This window comes from Neurospora tetrasperma (genome assembly GCF_000213175.1).
Source record: "Neurospora tetrasperma FGSC 2508 unplaced genomic scaffold NEUTE1scaffold_1, whole genome shotgun sequence".
NCBI classification, from domain to species: domain Eukaryota; kingdom Fungi; phylum Ascomycota; class Sordariomycetes; order Sordariales; family Sordariaceae; genus Neurospora; species Neurospora tetrasperma.
The window spans coordinates 1,700,987-1,722,979 of NW_009799099.1; the positions used below are offsets into that span (position 1 = coordinate 1,700,987).

General features: G+C 53.2%; 7 protein-coding genes across 7 annotated transcripts; 2 read left to right on the top strand and 5 right to left on the bottom strand.

Annotated features, from left to right (window-relative positions):
- Positions 1 to 500: 500 nt before the first annotated feature.
- NEUTE1DRAFT_119694 (uncharacterized protein) lies at positions 501 to 2,221 on the bottom strand (the record flags this gene model as incomplete). Its single annotated transcript, XM_009849486.1, has 3 exons — positions 501 to 1,666; positions 1,802 to 1,945; positions 2,131 to 2,221. The coding sequence occupies 3 exons, from the start codon at positions 2,219 to 2,221 to the stop codon at positions 501 to 503; spliced, it is 1,401 nt and encodes a 466-aa protein (XP_009847788.1).
- Positions 2,222 to 4,076: 1,855 nt separating this feature from the next.
- NEUTE1DRAFT_143938 (uncharacterized protein) lies at positions 4,077 to 5,938 on the bottom strand (the record flags this gene model as incomplete). The annotated part of the gene is made up of 4 exons (XM_009849487.1): positions 4,077 to 4,670; positions 4,732 to 4,944; positions 5,014 to 5,148; positions 5,919 to 5,938. 4 exons carry the CDS (start codon positions 5,936 to 5,938, stop codon positions 4,193 to 4,195), a joined length of 846 nt encoding a protein of 281 aa, XP_009847789.1.
- Positions 5,939 to 6,279: 341 nt separating this feature from the next.
- On the top strand, positions 6,280 to 7,170 carry NEUTE1DRAFT_97703 (uncharacterized protein; the record flags this gene model as incomplete). Its single annotated transcript, XM_009849488.1, has 1 exon — positions 6,280 to 7,170. The coding sequence occupies one exon, from the start codon at positions 6,280 to 6,282 to the stop codon at positions 7,168 to 7,170; it is 891 nt and encodes a 296-aa protein (XP_009847790.1).
- Positions 7,171 to 7,521: 351 nt separating this feature from the next.
- Positions 7,522 to 9,817, bottom strand: NEUTE1DRAFT_107155 (uncharacterized protein; the record flags this gene model as incomplete). The annotated part of the gene is made up of 2 exons (XM_009849489.1): positions 7,522 to 8,832; positions 9,800 to 9,817. 2 exons carry the CDS (start codon positions 9,815 to 9,817, stop codon positions 7,522 to 7,524), a joined length of 1,329 nt encoding a protein of 442 aa, XP_009847791.1.
- A 2,202-nt stretch (positions 9,818 to 12,019) lies between these two features.
- On the bottom strand, positions 12,020 to 13,876 carry NEUTE1DRAFT_75727 (uncharacterized protein; the record flags this gene model as incomplete). Its single annotated transcript, XM_009849490.1, has 1 exon — positions 12,020 to 13,876. The coding sequence occupies one exon, from the start codon at positions 13,874 to 13,876 to the stop codon at positions 12,071 to 12,073; it is 1,806 nt and encodes a 601-aa protein (XP_009847792.1).
- Positions 13,877 to 14,433: 557 nt separating this feature from the next.
- On the bottom strand, positions 14,434 to 16,838 carry NEUTE1DRAFT_57050 (uncharacterized protein; the record flags this gene model as incomplete). Its single annotated transcript, XM_009848969.1, has 3 exons — positions 14,434 to 16,176; positions 16,259 to 16,471; positions 16,522 to 16,838. 3 exons carry the CDS (start codon positions 16,763 to 16,765, stop codon positions 15,245 to 15,247), a joined length of 1,389 nt encoding a protein of 462 aa, XP_009847271.1.
- A 1,807-nt stretch (positions 16,839 to 18,645) lies between these two features.
- Positions 18,646 to 21,604, top strand: NEUTE1DRAFT_119700 (uncharacterized protein; the record flags this gene model as incomplete). Its single annotated transcript, XM_009849491.1, has 4 exons — positions 18,646 to 18,691; positions 18,760 to 18,941; positions 19,022 to 20,474; positions 20,538 to 21,604. The coding sequence occupies 4 exons, from the start codon at positions 18,646 to 18,648 to the stop codon at positions 21,494 to 21,496; spliced, it is 2,640 nt and encodes an 879-aa protein (XP_009847793.1).
- Between the last annotated feature and the right edge of the window lie 389 nt (positions 21,605 to 21,993).

A 21,993-nucleotide genomic window follows, 5' to 3' on the forward strand; every position in this document is an offset into this window, starting at 1 on the left:
TATCCTTGTTGTCGTTATTGTAGTGAAATTCACCCTGCCGCTGACCTGGTACCAGGACCGTGTAGAGGTAGACATAGTTCCTCATGAAGCAAGACGAACTATCCCGCACCGCTCCATGCCATGAGCGTTTTTTTTTTCTTGTGTTGTTGCTTTGTAAAGAACATAGAAGCAAGTTTTGTATCCCATTGTGAACCTGAATGTCGAAAGGAAAAGGAAAAAAAGAGAGAAAGAAGAGATATAAAAAGAGAAAAGCAAGAAAGGAAGGGGCAAATGCAGATTGTGAGAGGATCCTATACCTCTAGAGACACCGATGCGCTGTTTCTTTCCTTCTCTCAGTACCTACGGGCCTGAAGCAGTGATCTTAGAGGTAGCTGCGCCGTCAATGTCTGCCCACCTCAAGTTTGCGACTGTGAATGGGTGGTCGGGGTGAGGGTGAGGTGCCCCGCCTTTTGCAAAGCAGCGCCAGGGAAGAGAGAGAGAAGAAAAAAAGCCAACTCCCACTAGATCTCATATTGGTCCTCATCCACGTAAAAGGAACCCATGTCACCATTACCACCACCACTACCGTCCCCGGTCATGTTGCTCGGCAAGCCCATGCCCATGCCCGGAGTCGTAGTAAAATCCTGGCTGAAATTTCCAGAGCTTCCGTGTCCTCCTCCTCCTCCCCCTCCTCCTCCTCCCAGGGTACGGACGGCAGCGCCAAAGAGGCTCTGAGACTGCGTGTAATCATCTTCGTCGTCACTAACAATGTTGATGTACCCAGCAGAGTTGTTGTTGTTGTTATTGTTGTTGCTGTTTTGCGTGTTGTGCTGCTGTTGCTGAAGGTATCCGCCGGTGGTGGTGGCGGTATATCCATGGTTGCCACCAAAGATGCTGGTGGTAGCGGAAGCAAAGCTGGTGGTCACTCCACCGTCGAAGGACATGCCGGCGTTGTTGTAGGAGAGGGCCTCCTGCTTAATGTTGAAGCCCTGGGATTGGGACTGGCTCTGGCTTGTTTGTGCAGAGGCATTGGGGGGAAATTCCGGTGCAGGCGTGTGATACTCTGATGCGGCGCGCTCGTTTTGCGCCATACCGTTGGTGAAGAAATCGTTATTACCACCTGTAGCAGTAGAAGGCAGCGGCGGCATCGGAGAGGGAGAAGGCAGCCTATCGCTGACCTCAAAGATCTCATCAAGGGCCTCGGTCTTGAAGACTGGCTGGGAGGGCGGCGCGGCAGCACCAGACATGCGTCTAGGCGGCAAAGCAGTCTTGATGGGCGTCGTGCGCGTCTTCTTCGCCAAGTGGCCGGTAGGAGAGTCATCCAAGGCGTCGTAGTCGACAGACGCAGCCGACTCGTCCTTATCCGTAGTCGTTTGCGGCTCTACGTAATTCGCCTTCTTGGCTGTTGACCTCCGCGGTTTGGCGGTGGTGCTCGTGCTTTTGCCGGTAGCAGGAGTACCAGCTCCAGCGCGGCTTCTGCCAGAGGCTGGAGTACCGGCTGGGCGGCCACGCTTGCGGCCTGAAGGCGTTTTGTTGGTTCCTGAGCCGGAGCCGACGTTGTTAAACGCTTCAATGGGATCTTCGCCGTTGTCGACAGCGTTCTTGATGGCTTCAGCGCCAGCTTTGATGCTACGGAATTGGAACTGGAGGCCGTCGGCGGTAGATTCGCCAAAGTATCTGGCAAGTTCTGGGGCGAAGACAATGTTAGCGAAGTTCAGGAAGGCCACGATAATGATATGAAATGAGAGTGAAATTGGAAAGCCCAGATAACGAAGTCTGATGACGAAGTGACAGGTGTTGATGTTGCCAAGATGCTTCATACCGCCGGTTTCGAGGATGTCAATCTCCTCCGGATCATCGCCCCTACTGACAGCAAGGCGCAAGCATTCCGCCTGTTTACGAACAGGGCGGAAGCGATGTTCAATGGCGCTCATGGTTGCGGACTTGCCATAGTGCTGTGCGATTGCTGGAATCTCATCAGCATCTTGAGTTGTGACTCGACCACTGGAAGAGCTGAGACTGGTGATGACGTTGTGACACGATCATGTCGAAGGCGCCCAAGGAGGTGAGATAATTGGGGGCCATGGAGCAGAACAGGCACGTCGAGAGACAAAAGTGAGAGGATGGGACACAAAAATCATGTGTTCTTACCCTTGTAGTTGAGCCTGAGCTCGGGATGAGCCGCGATCACTGCGGCCAAAAGGCGCGCCTGGGCCTCGTAGGTCTTGAAGTTTGCCGGCATTTTACTTCTACTGCAAATTGTTAGCCAGTATCGCGGCGCGAGGGTGATTGGGAGCGTACTAACTGATTCGTATGTCTTGAGAAATTCCACAAAATGCCGAAGTTCAGTCAGCTAGTTCCAGTTTTGAGAAAGTTAACGCGTTTTGTCCGAGAGGAAAGTGAGCTGTGGAAGACGGTATGAGAGTGTACATATATATATATGTATAACCTGGTTAACCAGTGAATGGCCTGCTGTCCTTGGTGATGTTCTTCCTCGGGATCGTGGATGGTGGAAAGACGAGAGAGGGTGTGAAAGTGAGGACGGTGGGGTGGAAGGTAGAAGTCCAAACAGCGAGGACTTTATGCGGGAGAAGATTGAAAACGGGAGCCGCAGGCAACGGGAGGGTTCACATCGGATAGTATTTTTCCGAAGACTTCTGTCATCCGATGTTCCTCGAGGTCGATCGATGACCACAAGTGAAAGGCCCAGAATTCGAAAAACCAACACACCTGCCGGTAAATTTGAATTTGGTCCGACTCGAGGCCTGATAGGTAGCCACTGGTATTCATGGTTAGCACAAGTTCGTTTGTGAAGGTCCGATGGAGATGGACAGAGCACAAGTTTTGGTGATAAGGAGCAAACAGACTCAAGGAGTGCAAATGGGGAGAAAAAAAAAGCCCTACAACATTAACCCCTAGACACATGGATAGTGCTGATAATCTGAGTTGATCAAATTGAGAGCTATATCAAGGCACTAAAGGCGATTGAGAGATCTTGAAGGTATAGAAGAAAGGTTCTGATCTTAGAGGTGCCCGAAGAGCGGATCTCCATCCCAGATATGGTCCATAGGTATGTAGACATGTCCATAACTAATATCGGAGACGAAAATGCACATTTGCACATGAAACGGAACAAAAAGAAGGCGATATAGCAGAGCGAGCAAGGAAAGCAAATTCGTAAAAAATACACAACTCGTGTTCAAGTCGACCATGACTTACCTATAAGTCAACCAACACGCCAAGCGCGCATCCAGTCCAGCAAGTAGACACGATATTGGGGCCTGTCAACCGTCGAGGTGTTGCCCTACCGTAGATCCAACACCCAGCGCAGAAATTGCCGTTTGGAATTGAAAGGGGGCATGTAGAAGCCGTATTTTTTTTTTGCTAGTGAGCCGGAAAAGTATTGACTGGCCGGCAGCCCCCCTTTTGGCGATATAAACAAAGAGGTGTTGTGTCAGTGTTGTGTGATGTTGCCCGGAGCAATAAGCTTGGCCGCGGTTTTGTTTACTTTTTGTCAGCCCCCACACTTCGTCTCAGGGGAACTTTTTTTTGGCTGCAAGCGAATTCTGGAAAGAGGGGAGAATGGCTGAGGGTGAAATAAGTGGACTGGCGCTCTTTTGGCACTCCACTCGGTGGTACCATAGGAGTTGGTTCAAATTTGTTTGCCCGAGACTTGGACGGACAGATATCGAACGGTCATGCTAACATAATTTTTGGGGTTTCCTGGGAGCAAAGGTAGTTGAAAACCATAGCAATGCTAAAAATTCAATAGAACCTTTTCCAGAGCTGATATTTGAGAGGTTGAAGTATCTCCAGTCGGAAATCCTGACGTGGCTGGGTGTTGTCCACTATCAGAGCTTCACCAGCCAAGGGGAAAAAAGACAAGGGTGAGCTGCCCATCCCTCACAAATTCGCGACCCAAGGCTTCGTCCAAATCCATGCAAACAAAAAACCAAGATCCTGGGAGCATGATTGGTTGCACAGCTACTCTTGGAACAGCAACCGGACAATTTCCGAACAGGACAGGCCATCAATCTGGTGCAGAGGGATGAGAGCAAGATTTGAGACGGATGAAAACGAACGGTCGAAGAGAAAATGCAAAGAATATTCAATTATAACCAGCTCTCCAAGCTGATGCTGACCAGAAGCAATCAAGGATCTTCTCGCAGCAGTTCTACAATGATAGAATACCAAACAGTCCATCTTCTATCCTCTATGATATCCTCTTGTCAGCGTTCGACGTCCGCCTCGCCGCAGCACCTTCGCGGCTAGTGACCACGCTATGGCTCCCAGACACGGGGTAGTCATGGAGAGGATGCTCCTTAATAGCGCTCGAGACCCCCTCGCCGCTTCCATACATCAGATACTGGACGCCAAGATACGAGTCGCAGCAGGCCTGGAAGATACCGCAGCTCTTGAAGGACCAGGGGATCTCGCTAGACGAAGTGAAGAACCAGAACATCTTCATGGCGTCACCGGCCAACCACATGGCCAAAACCGACAGGCGGAAACCCTTGCACGAGCGCGACTTGTGGTTGATGAGGATCTGGGGGATGGGAAGGGTCGCTTCGATGGAGAGACCAATGTAGCCGATCAGAGAGGAGTAGGACATGTAGAGGGACTCGAAGGGCGAGAAGAGGATCTGGCAGACGACAAGGCCGGCGAAGAGGTACAGGACAAATTGCCAGTACCTGTGTGTGTGTCAGCTTTCACGTCATTAGACAAATGGACAGTAGCAATTGGAATACGTACGGCTTGGGCGACTTCCACTGCCAAAAGTTGTATGGGCGCTGGTATTCTTCGTCTTGCGCCTTCGTGAAGGGAACAGCGGCGTCACCTCCCCTGGAAGATGGGGCAGGGCGGTGGTCCAGCGCAATCTTGAGGAGCACGACCTGGACTCCGACCATAACGAGGGACTGGATGAGCAGGGCGGTGTCATACTTGGCGCCGGGATAGTAGAATATCCTGCGAATCACGGATGTTAGCTAGCGTCGCAAGTCGCAATGCGGACCGTGGGCTTGGGGCGCAACTAACCTGAGCAGAGAAGCAACAAGCATGATCAAGGGAATGTCCAAAGAAAAGCCGGCGCTGGACTTGGCCTTGTGCATGGAGTGCGCTTGGTCGCCATAGGAGAGGACGGGCGAGAGGACGAGGAAGAGGGGAGTGATGCTGCCCGAGAGGGCCGTGAGCCACCACCACATTGTGTATAGGCGCGTGGTAGACCAAATCGAGATGTGTATGGGTAGGCGTCAAAGAATATGTATCGTCGCGCTTCGCGTTGGTGTTGCGATATCCAAAAAAGACTTGCGACGAAGAAAAAGGGGGTTGAACGGGATCGTCAACAACGGATTGTCGAGTGCTGAACTGGGCGCGTTTGGTAGTACACTACAGTGCCTAGATCTCGGGCCGTGTATCGTGATGCCGTCTCTGTACGCCCATGAAAAAAGAAGATTAAAACAAGAATAGCACCAAAGACAGGAAGGAATCAACCAGATGAGGTGGTGTTTAAAGATTTGTTGAGTTGACGGTTCACCGATCCGCCGGACTCGAACTCGGCGTTGAAGAAGACCTGCAAGCCTCCAGGTCCGGGACCAAGGCGGGAGCCCGAAACATGGGGATTTTTTGGCCGCCTCCCCCCTTGGAAGACAAGAAATGGAACCAATTGGCGTCGATCTCGGACGGGGACAGGCCCTGATGCCCCTGGAACGCGATTGGCGATGTGGACCCGTCATTGGAGATGACGAATGCGACGATTGTTTCTATCGGTATATTTCAGGTACCTGACTGATTTGGGGTATGTATAGTCAACACCTTTCGTCACGATATTCGATGTGGTTGGGGTGTGAGCCGGTAAGGTTGAAAGGTGCATCCCCGGCCACATAGGTAATCTTGACAACTAAAAGTCAACAGTTCACACCGCATTCCCGCGGCACACCTACAGATCGGATGTACTGTCCATTCTTGGTCACAAGTCGAGGTACAAGGTACATGGAGAGCCGGATACATAAGGAAGGAAGTGGATCCGCACTTTAACGGGTACCTACCCCTCCACGCCATTGCATGTCCTGTAAATATCTCTTTGAACTGACTGGATCTCACTTGGCAGGCCTCTGACATGATGGCGTTTACATCACGTCCTCAACAACTTTTTGCAATACGGCGATATTGGGTCACTTGATACGAGTAGCGAGACAAAGTAATCTCAATGACGACGGACTCACACAAAGTGAAAGCAGTTTACAGCCCAGTCAGAAAACAAAACGGACGGTGTGAAGCTCGGCGCTCACACAAGAGATCACAATGTCCGAACAACTAGCCGACGAGCTCGAAGCCATCAACTCCATCTACGGCGACGGCACCCTCTCCCCATCCGACGACTCACCCGCCACTTACATCCTGACTCTCCCCGGCGACATCACCTCATCCACCCTGCGTCTTCAGTTCCCCCCAGCCTACCCCGATGAACCACCCGTCGTTCTCGGCACCCACTCCTCCGGCGAGCACGCTAAGCGCGGCGCCGCTGCTCGAGACCTGGCTCTGTTCCGCGACGCAGTCGGCGAGGTGTACGAGCCGGGCCAAGTCTGTCTGTTTGATGCCATTGAGCAAGTGAAGGAACTCATAGCCGCAGTCACCACGGCGGAGAAGGAGGATGAGGAGGAGGAGGACGTGGAGGAAGGAAACGGAAAGAGGGTATCCTCATATGAGGCAACAGCAGCAACTCATGATACACAGACAGGAGGAGGAGGAGGAGATCTCCTTGGCCCCGAACCTCCCTGGACGCTCTCCCTCCCCATGATCGAACTCAAATCGACCTTCATCGCCCGCTGCGCGCCAGTCGCCTCTCCGCAACAGGCGGCGCAGTACCTGCAACACCTGCTGGCGTCGGACAAGCGTGTGCGGGCGGCTACGCACAACATTACGGCGTGGCGGATCCGCGGGCCAAACGGCACTTCGTTCCAGGACTGCGACGACGACGGGGAGACGGCGGCGGGCGGCAGGCTGCTACATTTGATGCAGCTGATGGACCTGTGGGACACCATGGTCGTGGTGACGCGGTGGTATGGAGGCCAGAAGCTAGGGCCGAGGAGGTTTGCGCTGATTAACGGCGCGGCGAGGGATGCGTTTGTTAGGGCGGGGTTGGTGGATGAGGAGAACAAGCAGGAAGGGAAGAAGAAGAAGGGTGGGAAATGAGTGGGCTGGTAATAGTCTCAAGATTGCCCAGCTTTGATTGCTGACAGTAACTACACAGCAAGAATATTGAGAAAAAGAGATCTCGAAGGCCTATTTAGCAGATATCAAGATGATTTCATTCGCTACATCGCAGCCAAAACACCACGCAGCTCCGTCCAACCATGCAACTTTCTCCAAAGATTACAGCCAACGCCAAATTATCCTCCGCCGCGCCGATTTTTGACACCACGATATGAAGGAGTCGAGATTGTACAAACTTTTGGGCTTTTTCACCATGAACGACTATCCCCAAAGCCGGGCCAACGCAGAATGTCCTTCTCAGCCACGCATCACAATCGGAAACGGTGTCACTCACCCCTGCTTTTTCAGCAACGGCTCCAAGATGCCCAGAGCCGTCACGGCTTGCTCACAGGACAAGATCACAGCGCCGGCCCTCGCCGTCGACAAGTACGACAGCTCCACGCTCTCCGCCATGGGCATGTCCTTGACCAACCTCCCGGCAACCCCCGAAACGATGCCCGTTGCCTCGAACGGCAAGTTGACCAGGTCGAGAAAGATGGGTACCAGCGTGCCCTCTGTCGGTCCCACCAGCGAGTCGCCAAACATGTCCACCAGCGCCTTGTCCAGCAGCAGCGAAGGGGGGTCATCTTGCGCCAGGGTCACCGAGAGGAACCGCGGCTGCGACACCAGCGCCGAGATGATGCTTGTGTACAGCTTGGTGTCGACTGTGTCAATCCAGCTGTTCCTCCTTCTGCGCGGGTAGTAACCGGCGCCGCCATTTGCGCTTCCGTCCCCATCAATCTCACCGCTGTAGGCCGTCCCGTTGCCGCCGGTCATGGAAACATTCCCTCCACTATGTCCATGGCCACGTCCGCCCTCGCCGCCCCCGCCGCCGTGGATGCTTGTCTTCTCCCTCCCCGAGCAATGCACCAGCCTCAACCCGGGTTCCACAAACGGCACCACGTTCCGCCTCTTGAGCGTCTCAAACGTCTTGAGCTGCAGTTCCCCTGCATCTGAAGGGGGCGGCGTAGTCGGCATCATCGGGGTCAACATCCCACTAAGCCCGCCATTTCCACTTGATGCGCTGGCATAATGATAACCCATCCCGGACGCCATAGTCACCGACCCCCTCCTCGATCCATACCCATCGAACCCGTTTTCATCTCCACCCTCCTCCTCGACAAATACAAATCCGCCCTTGGCCCTCAACGTCTCCACCACCGCTCTCCTGTCTTTGGTCGGCACCAGGATGAAGTCCGAGTAATACGTCGTGATGAAGAAAATCGGGATCCCCGCCAAGGCAAGCGGGCAAGTCAAGTCGACGACGCGCGAGCCGGCGTCCATGCCGGCGCTGATGACGGAAAACACGGCGTAGGCATCCTTGGAAACCGAAATCGTTTTTGCTTGGTCTTCTGGTAGGCGCGCGATGGCGGGCTCAAAGACGGCGCGGGCCCAGGAGGAGGGGCAGACGACGGAGCATTCGAGGGGCGTGATGGAGATGTTTAGAAAGGTTGTTTCATCTTGGTGGTGGAAGTTACCGACGGGTGGTGAGGGTGTTGCTGATGGTAATGGTTGGCTTGGTGGAAGAAGGATCTGCAGGATGGGTTGGAGGAAGGTTGAGTAGAGGGGGAGGGGAATGTGGATGAGACGCAGGGTTCCATCCTGTTATTTTGGTTTCCAAGAGGAAGGATTAGCGATGCTATTGTGGGGTGAGAATGGTATAAGAAATACGGAAAAGGGGATGGATTACCAGGAAAGTTATTTGTGCGTTCATAGCAATGAATGTGTGTTGATTGCTTCCCTTGATCTGGAGTTCTCTTTGATGGTTTCCGTAAGATGCCCAAGGCACGCCTTGGTGATTTTGAGAAAGACAGCCAGGATGGAACCCTTGTCACTTCTATTTCCTGCGATGATTTATCGCCTCTGAAGAAAAAAAAAAAAAAAAAAAAATTCGAATGAATGGCGTCGAAGGGGTGATGAGAAATGAGGTGATCAAGGTGTGACCTTGTGACGTCTCGAAAAAGAGGAGTTGAGCTTTAAACAGTTTTGGAGTAACACCTGGGTAAGGCGAAAGTGAGGTGCGTTTTGAGGGGTCCACTGGATCGTTTTTGGGTAGGTGACTGTTCCGGACTCCCGATCTATTCCGTACAATCAAAGCGGAGTCCGTCGTCACGTCACAAAATGTCAGTTCTTGGATTGTCGATCTGTAAAGATAGGAGATAGATAGGTGGATCAGCAGGTAGCTATGTGAAACAAAGTAGGCTCGGTCGGACTGAAAGAGCCGCGAGTCCAGTCACCGAGGACGCGAGATGGAAAGGGAACTCAATGGGTAGGTGGGGGGTAATCGTCAAAGTATACAAGATAGGAGATTGTGGAAGTGGAAAGGATGGATGAGTCAACCCAAAGGAGAGAGGAACGGACAAGGACCAGAAGGGCAAGGATATATGGAGATATTAAAGAAATTTGAGATGAATAAGCGAAGGTTCAGAGACGTAAAAGAGGGAAAAAAGAGATGGGCATATCGAAAACAAGTGGAAGCTCCTTCGTCAAAGTGATGAATGTAAGAGGGAGTGAGCGCTTCTCCAGTTCCACTTCCTTCAGTTCTCCATCTGCTGAGTACAGTATCTACTTGCTCTCTTTGTGACATTGTAAAGCTTGGCGGGGCAGAGGATGAAGGGGACCCGACCCGAGATCGGGGGGAGCGTCTGGGTCCGGGAGAAGAACTGATAAGGTAGAGGTGCCTTACCTGCCCGTGATTGTGCTATAACCTAAGCCGGGGCCCTGGCCATCGTGTTGGAGAACCTCTTTCGAACCCACGGCAGAACCTCAAGACGAAGTCCGCCTGCATATATAGTGATGATGCCTGCATGCGATGCAGTATTTAGTGCTATGGCGATCGATGCAAGTCCTCGATTCAAATATTTGGAATGATCACCGGGCTGCATACCCAGGGGTTGACGATAGGTGTAGAGTCCAGGTATGCTAGCTAGTGTACGCAGTATGTATAACCTTGCGTCCAGTGCAGGCACCAGGTAGGTAGGTGGCGGGGCAGGCGATGTGAAAAACAGTCCGGACACGCTTCCGTTATAGGTACTATCAAACCAGACCCAGTGAGGGTCCGAGAGCTTTCTATCACATGAGATCGCCTGTGGGGGTATCACTATCGGTCGGTCAGGCGCCTTTTGACAAAACATAAAAAGAAAATGTCAGCAGAAAAAGAAGAAGAGGAAACCCGGTGAAAAAATGTCTTTCTAGTGTATCAGGACCAGGGGTCTTCGGCACATCACTTATCCACCTCCATGCTTGCGCACCTGCAGGTAACCGCGGGCGCTTGTCATGTCCCCTCGGGTGCATCTAGCGTTCTCGAAATGCTGCAACCTATTCCCATCATCTCTGTCTCACTTTGCCTTCTTGATAATGGATATTGATTTCGGCGTTCAGAATGCGGTCTTTGTCGGGCTACACCAAGATTCAAGATCACTCCGATTCGAATCATCGCCAAGCACGTCATGAGTGGAAGACGTCGATGCATACATACCTCTACAAGAGGAGAGGTGTCTACTTCTTTCTATTTTGCATCTCCTGCTCCACCACTCTGGGCAAACGCCAGTAAGACAGATGGGTTACAACGCACACCTCCTAGGTAATGTACCTACAATGCCATGCCGGCACTACGTAGGCAATGTAGTGTACTATACATGTAAAGCAAAGTCAAAGGACGAAACGCAGGTACCTCACCTCTGCTTGCGCCCTCAAGATTGCCTGCCTGTCAGCCATGGTTCCTTTCACAGCCTTTCAGTTTCACCTCATTGCTGGTGACCTGGCGCCACCGCAACAACAATTGACCCTCGCAAAAGGGTCATTGGTTCTTCTCCTTGGGCAGCAGAAAGTGTGGGGGAAGCCTCTCTTGTTGAACAGCGCAAAAAAAGACAGATCAAATCCCGAGAAGTGAAACCCCCCCCTTCTTTCTCCCCTGTTCCTTTCTTGGTAGTCAGCCTGGATCGGATCACTATAGCCAGGAGGAAGCACATGTCGACCATCTTCGGAAACAGCCAACTTCTCGAGTCTTCGCAGCCTTCACCTGATAGTTTCCCTTCCAGTTACACACCGGTCATGTCGAGAAAACGCGGCACGTCAGAAGCCACACCGAGAACTTGAACTTGCCTTTGTACAACAAGAGACAAGAGATAACGCAGCAAAGAACGCCCCTGTTTCAAAGCTTTGTTCGTTCTCGCATGATTGGCCAAAAAAGCTCAATTGTATGTTCCGGTTTGCTTTGCTTCTGCTTGACAGGTCGCGGTACCCGAGCTTGTGCCACCTAGAAGAGAAGGTTTGAACACCGATCATCGGACCGAGTTCTGGCTTTCACTCTGTCTCGTGGCAGCCTCTGTCCGGAAGCAAATTATCAAACATGCAAGTGATTAGGGGATCCGGCATACCCAAGACCATGCTTGATGGTCATCGGAATGTCGAGTCTTCTTATTCGGCTCAACATGCAACGGCAAACTGCAAGAAGGCTACAGAGCTCTCCGATCCAAGGGGTATGCTGCAGCGTGGGACAGATCGTTTCAACCTATTGCGACATGCTAAATGGCAGTTCCCCATCGAAGAAGGATGCAACCACTAGCCGAACCGAATGCGTGCAGAAATTCGGAACGACAGTCCTGCGACTCTCTCCATTTGCGGAATAAAACCCCCGGGATAGATAGACATAGGGTATAACCTGGATGGACACAAAAATAGATATATCAGGTCAACAAGTCAAATGTCTTGCAACATCCCGCACGACCCCAGGGGTACAATATCCGAGAGATTGCAGTTTAGGTATGCGTGAAAGACAAAGGTGGCTGGGGAAGAGGAGACAACTCATCCGACATCGTTTTATTTCCTACACGTCTTCTTATTTCTTGATACCCACGACGACGAGATTTCGAGGGCTCTGGCCATAGTCAAATACTGTCTCCACCCAGCAGTCGCGAACGATATCGGAATGTTCCTTGAGGAACAGGTACCGGTCGGTCACGATAAGGGACTCGACAACGCACGCGCTAAAGGCCATCAGGCTCCAGACTGCGCTGAGCTCCCGCTTTCGGGGCAGGTACGCGGCCTCGTACCTGGCAATCTCCTCGTCGGTAATGTCGCTCAGCTTCTCGCGTACAATCTGGCTGTACTGGCTAAAGTCCGTGTTGGTCGTCAGCTTCGTGATCGCTCCGCGGACGTAGGCGCTGAACGAGGTGTAGCATTGCTTCCTGAGTGAGCCGATCACGACGGGATTGGTGCTGAAGTTGAACGGGCTCTCGTTGCCATTCTCGCCCTCGTCCTCGCCCTCGCTTGGCCCGTGGTAGACCTTGGAAATGACCCCCTTGTCGAGGAATATCCTTTGCAAGACGGCGCGGTAAAAGTGGCGGGTGAAGAAGGCATCACTCTCCTTGTCGGTCCAGTTCCCAGGTGCTTGGCACGCCATCATACGCGCTGTAATGTTGAGTCGGATGCCTTGGTCATTGTAGGTAGAGAGTTTCTCACTCATGGGGAAACCCTGGGGATCTCGTCTCTCGGATTCCCTGACAACACGAGCATTCAATGGCTGAAGGGTTGGCCGACTGAAGCAAGGCTTGAAAGTCGGAGGACCCAGCTTTTCGGTGAGAAGGTTGTAGCAGCAACCCACGATTGCAACAGCGTGGATGGACGAGTTCAGAACCATGGACCGGATGCCGTAGTGAGAGAGGTTGCCACATGAGTGGATGGACACAGCCATCATGCTGAGATCATCCTCGCTGTGGGTTTCCGTGTACTCCAACTGGGAGATCACAGGGGCCAAGTCGGCATCTCCCAACTTGGCAACGACGTACTCAATGCTGCCCTTTCCTTCCTCCCGCGCATAAGTGGCCTGAAGCTCCTTTCTCGATCGGAGATCAATGGTAGCAATATCTTCGTCTGTCACACCCAGTGCCTTTGCGGCGCGCTTCAGTGCCTCTTCATCGTTGGCTTCTGACGGATCTACACTTTCCATGATGCGGTGGTAGAGCTTCTTGTTGCGGATTCTCTTCTCCCGCTCAGCTAGACCGGACAAGATATCGAGATCCTTGGCGCCTGCTGTGTTGGCCTCCTTGCTCTCCACGGCAACGATATGCTTGTTGTACGGAGGACTCGCCAGAGCGCGGCCTAGATAATTCTGGCCACTGCCAAAGTCTACCAAGTGCGTCAGTTCCTGTCCCCTCACCCGAGCGACGTCCTCCGAGAGCCTGTCGATGTATCCGGAAAAGTGAGTGACTTCGTGAACTTTCTTGGTGTTCATTCCCAAAGCTACCTGCCGAGGAAGCACTGGTAGTTTTGGCTTGCTGGGCTGGAAGGAGCGTCGTAAAGAAAGTTTCCTGATGTCCTTGACATATTGAATCAGCGTCTCGGGAGGCTGTCCGGGGCCAGGTTGCGCGGCAAGTGTGTCAAGATCATCTCTCATCAAGAAATCCAAAAGGACCATGGGCTCGGTCTGCACCAGGTAGTCCTGCCATTCCTTGGGAACGGCAGAGACAAACAGGCCGGGCTCGCTGGTGAAGAAGTCAAGAATGTGGACACCACCACAGAGAAACTGGAAAAGGTGGGAATTGGTCGCAAAGTCCAGCAGGCTGTCGACGTATTGATCAGCAGATGAAAAATCATCCGAGTATGGAAGAGGCTTTTCCGGCCTCGCAGTAAAGTCGACCGTCATGATGTGTATGGTGAGTGGTTGTTCATCTGCATTTTTGGCACATCGCCATGAAATTTTGGCTTTCTTTTCGCAAGACTCATACGGTAAAGTGTATGCATGAGGTGCAATCGCATGTGTATAACCTTTATGGCGACAGCTGGCGGGGTACTCAATGCCAGCTGTCCAGCACCCCAAATGCTCCGCTGCGGATTTGCACCGGCCAATGCGGGCTCCCCCACGATCCGCCGCCTGCCCGGCAAGTCTGCACGCCCGGTTCCAAATCGCGGGTTGGTTGCGGGTTGCTGAGAGAGTCGAGACTCCTCCGCGATTCCTGAACCGAGTTATGCCCATTGCGACAAGGTGACTTATCGTCGGCTAACAAGATGGTACCTACGACGGCCTCCACGATTTCCTCGAATATTTGTCCAAGAGTTCTAACATTTCATCACTAGGTGTTCATCCTGGGAGTCAACTTCAATGAGCACAAGCTCGTCCAGGTGCGCTCTCCTCCTCATCCTCGTCCTCGTCCTCCTCTGCGCTCGAAGAATCACCCTGGTTAACCTTCCACTTGCGAACCACAGAAAGCTCTCGAGAGCTTCTACGGCCTAGGCCAGCAGGCCTCTGCCCGCATTCTCGCAAAGTATTCGATCCACCCGCGCGCTAAGATGGGCACCCTCCCGCCCAAGATCGTCACTGCCCTGACGGCCGAACTGTCGACCATGACAATCGAGAACGACGCCAGGAGGCTGGTGCTGGACAACATCAAGCGCCTCCGTGATATGGGTACCTACCGCGGTCGTCGCCATGCCATGGGTCTGCCCGTGCGCGGTCAGCAGACGAGGAACCAGATCGCCAACGCCAGGAAGCTCAACAAGATCGAGCGCCACGGTTGAGCGAGTCGATGACGGCAATGGTGACGGGAACTTTGGAGAATACCAAGACGTCTGGATATTTCTGGAGCAGTTCTGTCATGCGACATATGCTTCGATGGTTGTCGGACCATGGGATCAAATGCATAGACAAATATGAAAGAGGTGTGCCTGACGTGGCTCGGCTGGGTGTTGTCGAGCTTTTAGGACAGGCACGCAGGCAAAATCAGTGTACAATACGTCAAGCCAGAACGAAGACACGCTGGGACGCAAAAGGAATCAGGCGCGGCGTTGTAGAGCAATTTATCGGATCAAGTCAAAACACGGGCAACTTTTTGCTTTTTGACTCGAATTACGACAGAATTTATGATACCCAATTCCCGAGTCTATATGCTAGCCAGGTCTTGTGTCTCTATATAAGCAGCTTACCATCTGCAGGCTCATCTTGGAGCTATCTACGCTGCCAAAATACTTGTGCGGAAACACGTTAATCTCCTCTACGTGCCGCCCATTCAGATGTCTACTCCTCGGGCATCAAGTTAGGCAGATCATCCTCCAGAGCCGACTCACCAGCAGCCTGCATCGTAGCCGCCACGAGCTCAACATCCCTCCATACGCGAAGTATGTTACCGCCTACGACCTTGCTCGCATCCTCATCACTAACACCCCGTCGAAGCAGCTCGGCTACCAAGTCCGGGTAGCGCGAGACATCTTCCAGTCCCTTCGGGACGACTGGAATCCCATCAAAGTCACTACCCAGACCGACATGATCATATCCAATCAGCTCGCCAATATGAATGATATGGTCAGCCACATGCTCCAAAGTCGCATTGGCCGGGTAAAAATCCGGCAGCCCATCGTCCCTGTCCGGCGCCGCCACGCACGAGATAAAGTCCGGTGAGAAGTTGACCATAACTAGCGAGTTGCGCTCCTTGACCAGACGAAGGACGTCATCCGGCACGTTGCGCGGGTGGGGGCACAGCGCGTAGGCGCTCGAATGGCTGAAGATTACGGGGGCCCTGCTGCCCTTCCAGTCCTTGCCCGAGCCATCCAAAACATCCTTCATCGTGTCGACGCTGGTGTGGGCCAGATCCACGATCATGCCGATGCGGTTCATCTCGTTGACTAGGGCTTCGCCGGCCAGGCTGACGCCACCCCAGTGGGACGGGGCCTTGCGGAATGGGTTCTCCTGCAGGGCCGCGTCGGCGTACTTGTTGCCGCAGTTGTGGACCAAGGTCGCGTAGCGGACGCCCAGGGCGTGGTAGCGCCGCAGCGTGGCGGCCGAGTTGCCGATCTGGTGCAGGCCCTCGATGCCCATGGGCGAGATGAGCTGGTTGTGGTGCTTCCAGGCTTTGTAGGCGGCTTTGCTGGAGACTGCCGGCCCGAGGTCCTTGGGATAGGCGGCTTTGAGGCGGTCGACTAGGTCGATCTGTTGGAGGGTAGCCTGGACGGCTGTGTGATTGGCAAGGGATAATGTCAGACTCTTTTCTCTTTACGTACTATGCAGTAAGGCTGCGTAAGAGGTTGAACCCACCGGGCAGATAGTTTTCGTCAGAAAAGTCGGAGCCGTTGGTAGGGCAAGGCCAGAACAAGCTCCAGAAGGCCCCTCCGTTCATGCCAGCTCTCAGGCGCGCAAGGTCGACATGACCGGGGAGTGTGCCGTCTTCCCAGCCGGTGGTAAAGTTCTTATCATTGATGTGGTTCTTGAAAGCGGCTCGCAGCAGGATTGGCAAATCATTGTGTCCATCTAGACTCTATGTCAGTATTTGGTGAATAGTTATTGATTTGTGGTCGTACCGATCAAGGGAGTGTGTGACAGGATACGCTTCACGCGTTTTTCAACGCTCTTCTCCCTCGGGTAGCCGGGCAGGCAACCCGACATGCCATAGCTGGCGGGTCGGACGAGAAGGTGAAGCAACAAAAGAGAGATGATTACGGCGCCCCAGAACTTGCGGCCAACTCCTCGCCGTTGGCGGCGCGTGTTGATGGGGGCGGATAAACGCTCAACATCCCCGACATCGCGGGGCTTTTCTTCCTTCATCTTCTCAGGGACGACTGTTTCACCAACGTTATGACGGAAAAAGCGATGAATGAGGGAAAAGGGAAAAAAGATGCGTGAGTAGAAACAGGGGAGCGTGTTTACGGTGTTGTCGTTGAAGGATTAGAAATCGCCTAAAGCTTAGCGGGGTTACTTCATCTTAGTTGATAGTCCGAGGCGTTGTCATGTCATCGATGATGCGCCCTGGAAATGCATACGCATCATCTTGGGTTAGATGCAAAATAAGCGTGTATACTTGGTGTAGACCTACCGCTGCGTCTCAAGTGACCACATCTAGAATCCAAGTCAAGGCACGAATAGGTAGAAAGGAGTAATGAAGACTCACTGTAACTGAGATCTACCATACCGGCTCGAGGGTGGGTATCTTGGCGTTGTATATAAAGTGCACGGCAGCATCCATGACTGACTGACCACAGCCTTTGAGCCATTCCAGTTCCTTCATCTCCCATCAAAGCAAAAGCCAAGCCCGAAGCACAATACTACTCAACCGTTCATATTCTGTTGTATCTCATCGGTGATCTTGACCCTGCTGGCGGCGAAGCTGCCCGATGGTGATGCTTCGTTACACTTTGTGCTCTGGACATCCAATGAGAACGGTCTTGGCACATCCGAGGAGGGACAGTGGGGTTCACAGCCTAAGTCTCAGTCATTCAGTTCAGCACTACAGTATCCGCAGACCACTCACCTTCAAGTAGTAGTGTAAAACTAAGTTCCATTCCAGAAAGACACAGGCACGGGAACTCTAGGTTGATAGGCTCCATCCCGTCTCAAGACCCCTCGACCCCTACTACACGAGGAGGTTGAGGTTACCTATTTTAGGGCGCACTTGTACCTCACGTGTGGATCCTTCTGACGCTGCCCCTCCTCCAATGAAACTTGGAACTGAATGAGTGAGACTTGGCTGCCCGACGACAACCAACCCACCATGACACTTCCCGGTGGACACCGTCCTTGCACCTCCACCACTTCCACTCGGCCTGCCCGTACCTACCTTACCTACCTGCAAGCGCACCACATCCTGCCGTCCACCTCTTCTAGGTAAAAGTGCATCCATCTGCGTGCTGTACTAGAAGAAGTTTGAGTGTGTGTTGCCCCTGTTTCACGAATGCCCGTTCGTCCCTTCTGCTCACTGACTGCTATTTCTCACTGCCACACTCATCGACAACGACTTTTGCCTTGTGTCTTTCCAATTTGGCTGCCGGTGCTTCTCCTTCCCCTCCCCTGAAGCTTCCCCCCAGCGTTTCTTCAACTTCACTTCTTTTTACTTTGACACTTTAGCAGGCCACTGCATTTTGCTCTTGTTGTTCCTTCCTAGTTCCGTCGGCGATCACCGCCAACTTCATTCTCATCACCAAGGAAGGTACCTAGTCGACTATCCAGGTAGTGATTTGGTCCCATATCCGGATAGTTGGACCCCACGACAAGGAGACCGGCATTGAGCTCCGTTGAAAGAGACCCCCGCTGCTATCACGGTGCCTGCGTCGTCTCCATCCCCAGGCCACTCGGCGGCGCTGCGCCCCCCCTTTAATCCCAGACCCGCCAGACTTACCCACCTTCCCGCCGCCTAGTTCAACTGGCTCTTCGAGAAACGACACTGACGGGATCAACCACCCCGGATCCCGACTTGGACTACCCTGACGGATCGTATACCGTATTCACTGGCCTCTCCTCAATCAGACCTAGGCGAGGATTATCAGCTGGGATCCTGCTTGCCTCAGCCTCACTCCAGCGTAGCGCGCCGACCAAAAACTCTCGCTGCCCCTGCTGCCACAACATTTCCCACAGTTAATTCATCCCAAACATCATCGTCTCTGCTACATACCACCGACTCATCCTATCGAGCGATAGCCCTCCCTACCACAATGCCGGGCTTCGCGGACTCCTTCTGGTCCAACGACTACGCCGCAGGTAAGTAGTTTGGCTGTCGCCAGTAGATCCGCTGTCGTTGTCGGCCGTGCTGACGCACACGTGCTCAGGCCTCGGGGTCCTGTTTGGCAAGCTCCAGCAAGGCGTGGTCGAAAACCGCCAACTCCTGACCATCGCTCGCATGCGCGCCGAAGCCGAGGACGTGTATGGTCAGCGTCTATCCGAAATTGCCCCTGCTGTTGACAAGATCCCAAATGGCTTCAACCGCGACGATGGCGCAAGTGTGCGCAAGGTACGAATCACATGCCAGCAAAGCCAGACCAGGCTTCATCTTGGCCGAGACAGCGTTGACTGACTTGTCTCCCCCGCCAGGCTTATGAAGGTGTGCGGACCGAGATGGAAGACGCCTCCAAGAACCACAAGAAAATTGCGCAAAACATCCGAGATCTAGTTGTGAACCCCTTTACGCGCTGGTGCGACGCCCACGAATCTCGGCTACAAAATTCGCAGGAAGAGCTCCAGGCAAAGATCAAGGCCCACGACAAACAAGCCGAACTTGTCAAGAAGCTGCGCAGCAACTATTTCAATAAATGCCGCTTGGTAGAGGATCTCGAAGAAGAAAACAAGTTGGCCTTCCAAGACCCCGAATCGGCAGCGAGTCCGAAGCCCAAGCAGCCAATTCCCGAAATCAAGGTTGAGCCCGAGGAGGAGGAAGATGACGAGCCGTACGAGATTGGCGATGAGACCTATTCGCCTGACCAGATCAAGAAGATCCTCGCCCACATGCTCAACAACATCAAGATGGGCGAGACCAAGGTCCCGATCCTGGGAACGTATCAGAACACGTCGGCTGGTACGGATATTGTCGAATACTTGCAGCGACATATGGGCACCACGAGCATCAGTTATGCTGAGAGGATCGGCCAGGATCTCATCACCCACGGCTTTCTTCGTCTGATCGGTAATGTCGGAAACACTTTCGCCAACAGTTCCAGGATGTCCTACCAATGGCGCCCTCAGGCGTTCAAGCTGGCTGGTGTTCCGGAAAAGAAGGCTCCCGTTGGCCGAACATTCTCGATGCCCCTATCCAACGGATCCGAAGGGAGCGACTCGCCAGTTGTCGGTGTCGTGAGCGAGTACCTTGCCAACTGGAACATCCCCGGTGTTAACAATGGGCGCCCCAACGAAACTCCGTCTGAGCGCATGCGCCGTGAGGCCAGAGAAGCTGATGAGAAGTACAAGGCTGCCGTCCAGAAGCTGGATGAGATGCGCTGTGAGCTGGAGGAGGCCATCTTTCTGCACCTCAAGTTCCTCGAGCGTTGCGAGCTTGACAGGCTCAAGGCTATCAAGACCGTGGTGTTGGACTTTTCTGGTACCATCAGCAACGTCATTCCCAGTCTGCAATCTACTGTAGACAACATGATGCTTTACCAGGAGACGGTACAGCCATTGGGCGACCTCCGTTACCTGCTGGAGAACTATCGGACTGGCAGCTTTGTGCCCAAGGTTGTGACCTACGAAAACTACTACAACAAGGTTGATGAGCAAACATTTGGTGTAGATCTCGAGGCTCGTGCTCGGGCGGATAAGAAGCGTGTGCCGATCATTGTCACTACCCTGCTAACGTACCTGGATCACCATTACCCGGATCTAGAGGGCGATGAGGCTCGTCGTGGAGTATGGCTTCATGAAGTCTCCCTCAAGGACACCCACAAGCTGCGCGCCAAGGTCAACAATGGAAAACCTCCCTCGTTGGAAGTCTTTGCCGAGTTTGATGTTCCCACCGTCGCCAATCTGTTGAAACTCTACCTACTCGAACTTCCTGGTATGCTCTCATTTAAACCCCCACTGGAATATTGGTATTGCTTTACTGACACGGATATTTTAGACTCTTTGGTATCCTCTCATGTCTACGAAATCATCCGGACCATTTACAACACAACACAAGATAGCAGCGAAGACGCCCGCATCCCTGTTCTCCAACAGACTCTGTCGCAGCTACGGCTCACCAACATTGCTACCCTCGATGCTTGCATGAACCACTTCACCCGATTGATCGAGCTCACTTCTGCGGACGAGGAGTATGTGGCCAAGCTAGCAACTACCTTGGCCCCATGCATTCTCCGCCCACGTACCGAAACATCACTCACCATGGAAGAGAAGCACGCCTACCGCTTGATTCGCGATCTGTTCGCGCATAAGGATGCGATCTTCAGTGAATTGAAGCGCATGTCCACTCTTGGCGCGTCTGCGACCATTTCGGGAAACAACAACCGTCCACGCGCAATTTCCACCGACGAGAGCAACCGCAGGGCGAATATGGAGGAGCGGAACCGATTGATTCTGGAGAAGGCCAATGGTAGCAGAAGCAGAGCTACATCGCCGGCACCGGGACCACGCGCTCACCGTCGCGACAGGAGCGTTGGCGGACCTGAGACCCGGTTCCCCATTTCCCCCAGCGGTATTACGAGCCCTACTTCTAGCCAGCAGCATGGCAAGAGGCCAAGCCTGGGCCCGGTATTGCCCAAGAGGTCCAGTCTCGAGGTTCCGGAAGAGGCTGGTTCAGCCATAAGCCACCCAGCCGATGGAAACCCGAATGGCGCTGCCCCTGCTGAGGCCGGGACGCCCAAGTCCGAGACGGCTGACCCCCTGGCGGATAAGCGTAGCAGCCTAGTAGAGAAGCGCAACAGCCTGGGTCGGAGTGGTGCACGCATCTCGGTTGGCCGTCGCATCCCTGTGGTTGCCTCGACGACAGCCGCCTCTCAACAGCCAAGCGGAAGTGAAAAGGAGAACTTGAGTGGCGGCCATGCGCCAGTGACGCTTGTGGACGCTCCAATGGATGACTAGAGGCGAAACGTTGGAGCTAGATAGAGGTAGTCGGTTTGGTTGGGTAGCATTGGAAAAGATGGAAACTTGGTAATTATGAATCGAATGATAACTATGACATTTTTATCCATGCCCTTCCTACACCCCCCTTTTGTTGCTTTAAATATCGAAACGTGTGGAATCAGAGCAGGCCATGAAGTGCAAAGTCCGGCTGGGAAGGTGACGCCAAGATCATCGGCTATATTATTAGTTGATGTCATCCACAACTTTCGCGTCTTCAGCCCTATACACTAGGTCATGGCTAAGCCACTGACATCGAGCAGGTAGCTGCTAACATCCCTGGTAGTGTATATAGGGCCAGTGGGAAAAGGGTCCAAGCAAACACTGGCTGGACGAGAGATCCTCAGCCTGAGAATAATGACGAGGCGGCCTACAACCCTCCGGTATTGCCTGATGGTCTCACTTTACTTACTAACAGCAACTTCCACGTACATGTTGTTTCCCACTCTCGGTGCAGA